The sequence below is a fragment of the Lissotriton vulgaris genome, chromosome 8 (assembly GCF_964263255.1).
Source record: "Lissotriton vulgaris chromosome 8, aLisVul1.2, whole genome shotgun sequence".
NCBI lineage: Eukaryota > Metazoa > Chordata > Amphibia > Caudata > Salamandridae > Lissotriton > Lissotriton vulgaris.
Genome location: NC_141696.1, coordinates 101,966,949 through 101,979,624, shown reverse-complemented (window position 1 = coordinate 101,979,624; position 12,676 = coordinate 101,966,949). Strand labels below are relative to the sequence as shown.

The window sequence follows — 12,676 nt, the reverse complement described above, 5'->3', positions numbered from 1 at the left end:
ATGCGTACAGTTGGTCCCCCCCCACCAGCAGGCAGGCGCCCCCAGCACTCAGCAGGCGCGATTTTCTTGCAGATCGCCTTACTGGCTGCCAGATCTGCCCTCCCATCATGGGGGATGGACTCTGAGTCCCCCTCTGCCCAGCGCGTTGTCGGCGATCTCAGCCCGAGGCGCCCTCCTCCCCACCGCATTGAAGTAATATAGTCGCTCAACATCAACATCAGCATCACCTCTAGGCCTCTCCATGCTGATTTACGCCCCCCAGCGTGGGTGCACAGTCGGGGGGCCGTCATCGCTGCACAGTTCTCGCCTGCCTTTTCACTCATCAGGGGTAAATGCCTGGGCGCCGGTCACTCCTCTGCAGTGCTCCCTCTGATTCTGGGCAGAGGGGAAGCTGCCTTCCCGGGGGCTGCAACCCCTAGATCAGAACTCTTCAATCTGTGGGGCGCGCCCCCCTGGGGGGCGCAACACCGTCTCAGGGGGGGCGCGCACTCCACACTAAAATCTCACCTTTGTCCTCTACTGATTCGAACAAACGGCAGAGTGGAGCTGAAGGGGCCCTAAGAAGGGGTGAAAGCCATCAAAGCCTCATTAACAAGAAAAAGGTATTTAAAAGACCTGTGAAATACTCGTGTGGGCTGTGTGCGCGCCGGGAAGCTGTCTCATCAGGCTGCCACACACAGGGTTTGGGGGGGGGGCTATCCTGGTTAATTCCTACGGCTGAAATGCTTTAGCTGCAGTGGGAGGCAAGGAGCCCCCTTTGCTAAAACTGAAAGCGACGATTTCATAGCAGAGGAGACTCCTTGCCTCACACTGCAGATGCTTTCAGTTTTAGCAGGGAAGGCTTCCTGCCTCCCACTGCAGCAGAAGCATTTCAGCTCTCGGAATTTAACCCCGTCCAGGGAGGGACAGCTCTTCCCAGAAAGGCGACAATGTTGCTTTTTAAATTACACCAGCAGGAGCAATGATCACAGGGCTAAAAGGGTTTTAACCCCTTTGGTTCTCATGTCATGACGGAGTGGTTCTGTCATGAGCGCCGGTTGAGCTGTGCTAATGACGGAACCACTCCGTCATGGCCCCACCCGCTCAATAGAACCTTCAGCACAGCGCGAAAATTTGTGCCGCGCTGAAGAGGTTAAGTTGCCAAAAGACAAATCCCAGTCAGGTGTTTAAACAGCCTGCAAAATGCTTCTCTTGACACTAAATATGAGTTCTAAAGAAGTATGTATTAATTTATGTTACTTTTCTGTCTTTATTCCCTTTTATTATCAGTCATATCATTCAAGCAGCCCTAAAACACAATTTAAAGTGCTTTCTATTTATATTTGCTGTTCAGAGTATGCACAGATAAGTGCTGAAAATAGAGCTTTAGATGACTGCTTTTTTTTGTACAACGTGGGACATCAAATTAATTAGCTGGCAACCCTAATCATAAAAATTGAATTTTGTTGCAAGATCAGCCCAGTATTTATTTCCTCCACCCTTGTTCCCTGGTTAATGCCGTAATTGCAATAGCAATAGTTTAACATATCTGAAACCCTGTGCTACCGTCAATAGCATGCTGAGTTACTTCAAGAGTCTGGGAATGCACCCTGCATTCAGACAACTTGCTCCTCATTCTCGCCCTTCACTTTCATGCTCACCCTGCACTCACAGCGATCACAATTCCCTCACACGGACCCCCATGCACTCACACCATTCACCCTGCACTCAGTGATCACTCTGCTCTCACACAGCACTTGCATGGTTTTCCCTGAACCTCAACCTGCAGCCACACAAGCACACTACCAACCCTGAACTCATGTGACACTTCACTCACCTGTCCCCCTCACTGCTCAATCTGCAATTTCACTTAAACAAGCCCATCACTAACCATGCATTCATTATGCACACCAAAATTCATATGGTCACCTCATCCTGCAGTCACTCCAGTTAACCTACTCTCACACTGTCGCATACCTCACTGTGCACTCACATGAGCACTCCTGCCACCCTCACAGCACAGAGGGTTAATGTGCCTGCTACAAAGAAGGTGTACCATGCAGATCAAAGAACTGAGGGGCATATGTTCAAGGAAGTTGTGGAGTGAGGCGTTAGCAGTCATGGTTTATTGCCTCTCTCCGCCACTTCAGAAAAAGAAGGCTGCACCATATTTACAACAATATGGTGCAGCCTTGCGTTTCCCCTGCACTGGCGCTACACTTAGCAGTGTAGCGCCAACGTAGACACCATTGCACCATAGTGCAAGGGTGTCCGGGTGCAGGGAAAAGATTGTTTATGTACAGGAGGGGGACCTTCCTGTACATAAACAATCTTTAAATGCCATTTGTCCCACTTCCATGTGTGCTGCTTAATGCAGCACACACAGAAATCACGAAATTGATTTTTTTTAAACATTACAAATACAAGGCATTTTGCTTTTTCCATGTGTGCTGCACAAGGCAGCACACATGGATGAGTAAAAATGCAGAGAAATAATGCATTTCTCCTAGGTTCGCCAGCTTAAGACCAGGTTTTCCCTGTTTTTTTTTTTTTAAATATGTTTTTATTGCAGGCATTATACAAGTCAAGCGTTACCACATTACTCACTTCCCTATCTAGTGGATGCAGCGCATTAATCGTCTACTTCAATCTTTACACAGCCCTATTGCCCACATCCCGGAGGTCGGGCGGCGTATATCAGGATAAATTAGCGGGCGTGCAACATTAAATCATCACATCCAACTAGTGGGAGCATCTCAAGTCTGCTTTTCCTTTTTATGAACAACCCCTCAAACATAAGTCCCTCCCCCTCCCCACAAATCCCAATCAAGTTGGCAGCTAAAAGACACAATCAAATTTACTTGATGCACTCTTATACATTCTGTAGTTCCTTCCCCGATCATGATTTTACGGATCTCTCATCCGATGATTATACCTGTCAGTTCCCACCCCTCTCCATGTTAGGTGTCATTATTCTTTTGTTGTTCCCGGGAGTCCCTCAGTGGTCTAATGGTATTATGTGTCATGACTTGGTGGTGCACCCTACAACCTTCACTAGGAGCTCCGATGTGCCTAATGCTGTCTCCTATTTCCCTTGATGTGGTCTCTCCCCCCCTCTCCCATAGTCCCACCACTTCGCAGTATATCTCAGTCTGTTTCTGGTGTCATGGACCAGGAGCGATAGGCGTTATGGAGTGTAACCTATCCTGGGTGTGCTGTCTGGGCTCCCTTTCAGTGTCTCGCTCCTCCTCGTCATCCTGTACCTCCAGATCCCTCAGGGCCTGTACTAATACCTCCCACGCCGACGCTGCGGCTAGTGCTCTGTCATCCTGCCGTCTATGCGCCATCTGATATCTAAGGGAACTTTCACAGGTGGCCCATTTCAGGAATTCACTCATCCAACGTCTATACGATGGACCAGCTCTTGCCTTCCAATGCCGAGTAATCTCGCGCTTGGCCAATATAAGGCCAATGTCAATGAATTTGCTGGTATTCCTATGCTTCGGGGCATGCGGGAACCAGTGTAGAACACCAACAGCCATATCAAACTGTATTTGTCTCCCCGTCGCCTCGTTCAGGACTTCTCCTATTGCCCTCCAATAATCCCCCAGCACTGGGCAAGTCCAAAGCATATGATCTAGTTCTACTGCTTCCCTAGAACATCTTGGGCATGCCGCTTCCTGTACTCCAAAATATTTCTGGACTTTCCCCGGGGTCAAGTGCGCCCTATGCAAAATGAAAAAGTGCACTAGCTGGAAGCGAGCGTTTCTAGTGCTCTTACGGGCACGTCTCATTATCTGTGCCCAAGCTGTCTCCTGGATCTCTTTACCTATATCCGCTTCCCACTTATTTTTCAATACAGTCAAAGGAGGTAGGTTTTCACAGAGCATTCTTCCATATAGGCATGTGACTGCTTTATGAGTGCCCGCTGCCATCATGGTGTACTGACAGGCCAATGATGTCGCGGGTTCCATTAATCCCTCCCACCAGTGTGCTTGTATCACCCTGGTAATCGCGGCATGTAACAAGAAGTCCCCCCTAGGCAGATCAAATCTTTCCTGGAGCGCTTGGTAGGGCAGTAAAGCCCCATCCTCGTAGGGATCTCCCACAACTTGTAGTCCCGCCTCTTCCCATATCTGCAGTTGCGACCAGTCCCCTCCGTGCGGTAGCCCCGTCACCATCCCAATTGGAATTTCCGGTGCATACGGGTGGCGCACTCCTGCCAGGCGTTGGGACCTGTTCCAGCAGAGTCGGAACGTTCGCTCCTCAATAGTTAGATCACGTAAGTTCAGCTTCTGTTGCAATGTTATATAAGCCAAGATGTGTCGCGGTGTACCTCCCTCTCTCTCCTGCTCTGGGCCCCTGAATACTCTCGCCACCAGGTTTTCCCTGTTCTTAATTTTATCGCTGCCTCACTTTCATGCTGCCCTTGTAAATAGGGCGCAACATCAAAATCAGTGCCTGTTGCAGTGGAATGCCCACCGCTACACGCACTTCCCACCCTTTAACGTGAAGCATAGCATGAAAGGGGGCCTTATTTACAAGGCAGCGTTAAGCCAAGTTAAGTGGCTTAACTCTGCCTTGTAAATACGGCAATGCCCCTCTCGCCACCACAACGTCATAAAAAGTGACGGTGTAGTGTCTATAGGGACTTTTACATATGCCCCTGAGTATGATGAAACTATGAGTAGCACTATAAAAAAAATATATGTTTGCCAGAAAGGTGCTATAGAGAGATGAGGTGCATTGTTGGTGAGTGGTAGTGCGGGAATTCATGGAGAAGGAGGAGACACTCATTGTTTTGAACATTATTTGCCGGATATGGCCCGGGATATGTGGGTGGCGGTTGATAATGTAGTGTACCAGATTCCAGAAATTTCTGTCAGGTGGCGGGGGGGGGGGGGGGGGGGGGGGGCGACATTTAAAAAAAATCAGCTGGGTGGGCTCAACCTTCAAAAGTTTGAAGACCTCTGCTCTAGATCCTCGGCCTCAGAATTGAGCCCCTCACAGCACCCTAATAAAGGATGCCCCTCGAAGCAGTCGCTCAGGTGCCCAACTTCTTCAGGCACCCCAGCACAGCATACCTCAACGGTAGCGGCCCCAAAGATAGAGGCCTCTCAGGGGTAGTCCAAAGTCTCCAGCTTCCTCACCCAGCCACGATCACATCGGGTCTGCACCAGCAGTAACTCCAGTTCAGTCACGCGCCGAGGTCAGTTGTCTGTCCCCGCCGCACACCGAGGGTGTGCTGCGGGTACTCAGCAAGGACCAGTGGGAGATTCCAGACAGCATCTTGGTAGCTCTGCTCCGCTAAGTCCCTTCAGGCCTTGCTGCAGACTCCGTGCCGCAGCAGTCTCACCAGCTGCCGCTCAGGGGCACCCCAGTCGTCAGTGTCCCTTGGTGAGTGCAGGTATGGTGCCTGGGCCCATCAGGTTCCGCAGGATGGCACTGGATGGGGCTTAGCTGATGGGAACTCCGCGTAGTGTGCATCACTCCATCGGCATCAAGCCACGCCCCCCTCCGCCTGATACAGTTCACGCAAAGTGTGCAACGCAATGATCTCAGTAGGCTGGTAAGGACTTTAATGACCTGCCTCATGGCACTACATTCCTGAAATGCAAGATCTGACAACTAAATATAGGTCATGGCATCTGATCAGTAGCACCAGGCAATTGCAGTTCAGCTTTTCACCTATACCTAAAAGTGGAGACTCAGGGGCATAGCTTAGTCAGTGAGATTCGTAGGGAAGAAATCGGAGAAGGGGGTTTAAGAATTTAAAATTTCCCAACTAAAAAAGCAGTGGTTGGCAGGGTGAATGTGTGAGGTGGCCAGAATTTAGGATGGACTGTTCCAATGAGGAGCAGGGTCAGTACTGATCTGCATTAGGTGGGCCCCTGGGGCTTAAAGCTTGGTGGGCAAGTAGTTCACTTCTATGGAGTACCTTGCCCTCTGAACTCCAGGATCACTCACCCGATGTTGTAATTTTGCAGACTGCAAGTTTTACACTGAAGGAGTAAAATGTACTCAGCTGGTGTAAAACTTCCTCGAATGAAACAGAGTAGGGGCCACCGGAGGTAAGCCACCTGACCGTCTATTGAATGGCTTTTTTTTAATGTCTGTCTTGTGTAGATATATTGTGGTGCTGAGGGACAATAAACAAAGAAAAATGACCCCCACACCATGAGACAAAATTCATATGGTGAAATGGGTCATTAGTTTTTTTATTTCTCAAATACAAACTCCCGTTATAGGAGTTAATTTTTTGTAAAATAACAACCTTTGGAAAAGTTTGACAACATCCGCTATCTTTGATTAAGCCGTCCATCAACCTTTTCCTGCATTTAATGGAACCTGCCAATGTATCGAGATGTCTGTGTGGTAGGCAGTTATCTCTGTATTTCGCAGCCAGCATAATGGCATGGTGGCCTGAATAAAGTTCTAAGCCATCCTTTCTGCCTTTAATTCTTATTCAAAACCAAAATTCCAACCCTCTGTCAAGTGTGTTGCACATTGAGTGAAAAATAATGGTTCTCAATGCCACCCTGAGCAATTGCCAGTGATAACACTATTTGCAAGCATACATCCCACTACCTTTTGGGCTTTTCATGCCAGTAGTGGGTCAGTAAATCTGAGATTGGCACAGCTTTCCAAGCCTTCCACTGCTAATGTTTGTGGATTCCAAACAGTATTAAATGTGCATCCATTCAAGGAGTATTTCTGTGGGTGCAGATTTGCTACTTTTCTGATAAAGCTGTCGCTATACATATTTAAGTTCCTGATCCAAAAAATGAATGAATTAAAACTTCCTAATGAAATCAGAATTGTCAGAAATCCAACACAGACTTGGAAGACCCGACTCAGGCCCCCCAGACCGAACTACCAATCCAACAAGCATTTATTTGGGAGGTACCACACCACAACCCTAACCCCAAGATCTATGCTCCTATTCAAACTTGAGACAGCAAACACAAATTAATGGATAGAAGAGCCCACAGTGCGGGTGTCAAAAACCCATAAAAAGAAAGTGTAATTTTGCACCAACGGTCGATGACCTGGTAGCAGCAGTAAAGGGAACCTTTGGTTCTCTAAAGTTGATGTCAAGACCAGATACCTTCAATGTCTGCTAGGTTCAAAATCCAGGTAATTGGACATCTTTCGCCTCCTACCTCGGCCTCTGCAAGGCTCCATTTCCGATTCTCTAGTGCAGCAGAGGTGTTCCAAAATGCCAATTAAGAGGTTCTTGATGAGCTCATGTTTGACATACAAATATCAGCACTAGGACATACCAAGATTCTTGAGGATCACCACTTCTGACTTCGCTGCATCCAGCAACAGTTGAATTACTTTGGTCTTACTCTCAAAAGCAAGAAATATGAGTTCAATGCATGCGTCAGCTTTTTCAGATATCAGTTCTCAGCTGTTGGGTGGCCCCTGACTCCCACAAACATTGAAGCCATACAATTGACACCTCAATTCACAATCATATCAGAATTCAGGAGTTTTCTTGGCATTATGGCATAGTCACATATTGCAGAAGATTCATTGGGAATTTTATATTTCTGAGTGGGACATTGAGAAAGTTGACTAAGGCCATGGGGAACTAGACCGAATAACACCAAACCACATGCCAAGCATCAAAATGCCCACTTACAGCAGAAACTACTCTCCAAAAGTTCTACCCACACGAAGTCTCAGAATTAGCAATAGGTGCCTGCTCCTAGGGTACTTGAGCTGGACTTTGACAAAAGCAACACAGGGGAGAGTAGGTTCCTATTGCATATGCTTGCAGGGCTTTGCCCCCACAGAGCAACACTATACCCACATTGAGAAAGAGGCAGTTTTGATTAATTTGATGTACCAACATTTCCATCTTTATTTGTATTGACAATCATTTACAGTGGCAGGAGTAACCTTTCTCAGTGGTATAATGACCGAAATCGGATGACCTGTCAAAGTACCAGCGACCAGCCATGGCCGAAGAGATGAATTGTGTCATTGAGACCAAAGAGTAAATCAGGTTGAGGGTAGAACCCTCCCACCCACTTTGTGTCCCTCATGTGCATCTGTGATGCTCCTACAATTGATGACTGTTTACAGCTAGCTAGCAGCTCAACATGGAGCAGCCAGTGGGGATCTTTACCATAAAATTAATTGACCACACTTCAGAAGATTGGAAAATCTTGCATTTCACATATATTGTCAAACATCCGCTTGCTGTTTTACAGAATTTTTTTTACTTCAGGCACAGAATTGTGACCCGGTCAAGCTCTTGCAGTGCACTTGGCTCGTGTAGGGCTGTAAAAAGTGGTAAAACCAAAAAACTGCCTCTAATGGAAAGTTGGATTCGGAGTACTAAATTAATTGGTGGAGAGCACGGTCAGATAATACAACCACTGTCAAGTCTCTACTCTAATCGACCCTCTAGCACCTGTTGCAGCCAAAGGTATCCCTTCCCATCTATGGGGATGCCTGGCATAAGCAAACATCTGAGCTACTGATATCCTCTATCGCCAAGTCGCCAGTCTTCCACCTCTTCCTAAATTGGAAATGAAGAAAAACTGGTAGCTTGGCAGGGGCAATGGCTGTCTTGAAGATCTAGACAATGTCAGAGCTGCTGCCTTCACCAAGCAACAGATTCCTTTGCACAAGATAACAAGGAAACTGCATTGACATTTGGTGCATACACTCTTTTACCCTCTTGTCATCCCAGTGCCAACACTATATTGCACTACCAGGTCCAGAAAGTCTCATTTGCTTCAGACATTCTTTATCTCCAGCACTGCATACACCTCATCTAGACCCGGATGTCCTGAACCCCTTCAAGCTTAACCCCGCCAACAACTAATCCCTGAAATTCAACAAAAATGACACAAAATATCTAGTTCAAACCTGGCTCAGCAATATGAACCTGGATGGATTCAAACTCCAACCTTGACATGTGAATCCAGGGCAAGTCACTTGTATTACACATGGGCATTGACCTCAAGGGGCACGTTGTAGCCTGGGTACCTGCCAATGACTATGCTACGCATGTAGCTTAGTTCCATCATTTCTAACTCGCAAGACACTACATACACCATCAACAAAACTAAGATTTCATGGTTCCAACTCTACTAATTCAATTAAAACCATTTCTCCCAGGCAGTGACTTCAGAACTGCTGTCCGCACGTCATACTCAGGTATCAGGATGGTGGCAAATCTTTGCCCTACAATCTCCCAAATTCCACACTGGTCCCACAAAAAGGACCCTTTCTCAACACAACATGCCTCATCAGTGGTTTAAAGAAATAATACCACATAATTCTCACCCTGATAGATCACCACTAGTTCCCCTCTTCGGCCACACTGTCTTCAAAACTAGCTGTATCATCTACAAAAAAAATCCGACCTGCACCGTAGCCTACCAGGCTGATAAGCTCACCTTCTCCAGTAGTTTCTAACACATCAGCATCCAGGGCACCACTGTAGTGTAGACAAATAAGTGTAAAAAACAAAGCAGAACCATCTCCATCTATACAGTGGCCAGGACAGCCCCAAATCAGCTCCAATTTAGGAAAGAGCTGAAGACACACCTCTTTACGGAACACTACATCACACATTATCAACTGCACCTTTCAGAACCCAGATATGCCTCCAATCACTCGAGGAATGAAGCTTTGGTTTTCACCCTCTACTCTGCTCTGCAGTCTTTCTACAATGTTCAATCCATACAAATTCCTCATCAATGCATACATGAATATTTTTAATCATAACTTAATATATATTTGAACATAAACATATATTGTTATATAAAAGTATGGATTTTATTGATGTGGTTGGATGAAGAATTGTGAAATAGTTCCAAAACATTAGGTTAGAGGTCTGTATGTACAGGTGCATAACTCGGTGCTAAAGATCCTATGGCCACGCCAGGGTTTCACTGAGCGCGTGAAAATTGGGGTCTCCATTATTGGGAATAATTTAAACAGAAGTATCAGTTTATTAATTTTTCATTGCAAGAGTGCATTTGAAAAACTGCACCCTTTTGAAGAGGAACTATTGTTTACATTGAAATCTATATAATTTTTCTGATTTGAGTTCTTGCAGAAGTATCACAGATTGAAACCTGCATTCTTTCGTTTCAGGAATGAAAGCCAAGTCATCTTTTCCATATTGCCTTTACAATTCTGGTAAGACTTCACTTCATGTGTTCTAATGGGGAAGGTTTTGAGATCTCGGGAGGAAAATTGAAAGTACAAGCACAACTCTGTTTCTTATACATTAAAGCTCGCAGTTCATTAGTAACTCAGAATAATGAGGGGTCAAAAAACTGAATTCCATATCCTCCTCGGACTAATCCTAATTTAAACCAGGACCGAAAGTCTGCAGATGTTTAGATCTTCCACTTAATCCGGAGGAGAAAATTGAGGAGCAGAATAGAGTAAAGCAATAACCATAGTTGTCAATTACTAGATATTTACACTATATGAAGAGACCCCAAGGAGACCTCTGAGTTGAGAGGACAGACCCCAAGAAAGAACATTCTCGAGTCTATGGGAAAATCAAGGACCCAATAAAATGTAGAATATGGTGTCGCAAAACCTGCATTTCTCAAAAACACCACGCTGATGACCACATAAGTCATATTTTAGTATTTAGTGAACATTCTTTACAATTCGCGAAATGCTTTACGAGTTGTAAAACGTGTTTTGCAGCTGATTCTGCATCGCACTTGGGAAGAGTAGTAATAGAGTCATCCTCTACTACCTATGATTTGGTAAGAGACGGGTGAGTGGCTCGCTGAGACAAACCATAAACGGTTTATAAAGTTCTGAAAAGAGGTGACAAGAGAGTCGCAACAGCACAGCTCTATCCTTTGGTCAGCTTCCCCTTGGAAAACTTGTTGGGTGACCTGAATATCTCATGATTAGGGAAGGCTTCCATGGAAGCTGCTATGGTTTCACCAACTTGTGGGTTCCAATGAACTTTCTGCAACCACAGAAAGGCTGCTTTTGTAATGTAATGTAAGGTGGATTTGTAGAGTGCTGCTTGTCAGCCATGAAGCATGAGGGTGCCCATGTGCCGAGTAGGGGAGTGTAGCCATGTGGTGAGGCTGGCCCTAAATATAGACAGTTTAGATGGTCCCACAATAAGAATAATTGAATAGCCAGGTCTTCAGCTTCTTGAAGAATTCAAGATGTAGGACAATAGGTCATGGTTTTGCTTCATTTTCATGTTGTGAAATATTGATAGTGCTATGATATTCTTTCAAATGCTTTATAAAAGACATTTAAGTATGTTTTAATATCATTAACATATGTACATTTATGTATAACATATTATTATTAACATTTAAAACTCTCCTATTCAGGAGGTTCATGTATAGGCTGGCTATAAGCTTTATCAAGTACCATTGCCAGCTTTTCGTCATCACCTTATACCCTCTGCCCATGCACAGGTTGGATTAAAAAAAAAACTTGTTTTATACTTTGAAACATTGTAGGAAGGCCCAATATTCTAACAAAAAGAGGAAGAAGGTATTAGATTTCTGGAGACATGATGACAGACTGATGAGTCCCCAGATCTTGAATTTTAAGTATGCTCTGGCTTAATGAGATGTATGCAGGGAATATGCGTACACTTTTATACAAATGTGGGGAAAGAGCCAATGCAGGAACCTGTTCACCCCTAATAAGATGTTGTGTGTATTCTTTTCACTCCAATAATCACCCGTGACAATACTTTATTTGCTGTCTCGAAAGGTACCTTCTTTTTGTATCGATTACGTTAGTATACAGTAATGATTTGTAGTACTTTGCTTTGGTATTATGTACTCTTTAGAATGAAGTGGTAGATTCCATGTAAACAAATTGCCCTGCAAGAGTCTCTGATAAGACTGAGGTGGTCTGAAACCTGACTAAGTTCCAATACTCACTTCCTAAAAACAGAATACAAAATCTGCAGGATGAGTTCAACCGTACTGTACATGTGAAGCAGACAGTTTCAAACTGACGTCGAATTAATGACATCACAGCTAGCAAGCATGCATCAGATGACTGTTCCCCTGACAACAGACACAGAGGTTACACAGATCAACAGATGAAGATGGTCAGTGTTACAACGCATATGGCGTGACACCTTAGCCCACTGCAGCAGAAGCAACCGGTGATGAAGGAAGAACAGATGGGAAACACTGGGCACCGCACCCAAACCGACTAACCACGCACGCAACCTGGGCTTCATCCTGGACTCCTCCCTCTCCATGACCAAGCAAGTCAACGCCGTCTCCTCGGCGTGCTTCAACATCCTGCGCATGCTACGGAAGATCTTCTGGTGGATCCCCACGGCGACCAGGAAGACCGTCACCCAGGCCCTCGTCACCAGCCGACTGGACTACGGCAACGCCCTCTACGCCGGAACCACCGCCAAGCTCCAGAAGAGACTTCAGCGGATCCAGAACGCTTCAGCCAGACTCATCCTTGACATCCCACGTAACAGCCACATCTCCGGACACCTGAGAGACATGCACTGGCTCCCCGTCAATAAAAGAATCACCTTCCGTCTCCTCACCCACGCACACAAAGCCCTACACGATCAAGGCCCGAGCTACCTCAACAACCGACTCAACTTCTACGCCCCCAAACGCCACCTCCGATCAGCCAGCCACGCCCTCGCCGCCGTCCCACGCATCCGTAGAGCGACAACTGGATGAAGGTCCTT

General features: G+C 46.0%; 1 protein-coding gene across 3 annotated transcripts in view; it reads left to right on the top strand.

The window, feature by feature from the left end:
- LOC147693532 (ecto-ADP-ribosyltransferase 5-like) overlaps window positions 1-12,676 on the top strand; it is a 486,224-nt gene that overhangs the window by 416,668 nt on the left and 56,880 nt on the right. For all 3 annotated transcript variants that reach the window (XM_086933749.1, XM_086933750.1, XM_086933751.1), the window contains one exon: window positions 10,102-10,146. In XM_086933749.1, coding sequence (XP_086789875.1) covers window positions 10,102-10,146 — 45 coding nt within the window. The remainder of the gene's footprint in view (window positions 1-10,101; window positions 10,147-12,676) is intronic.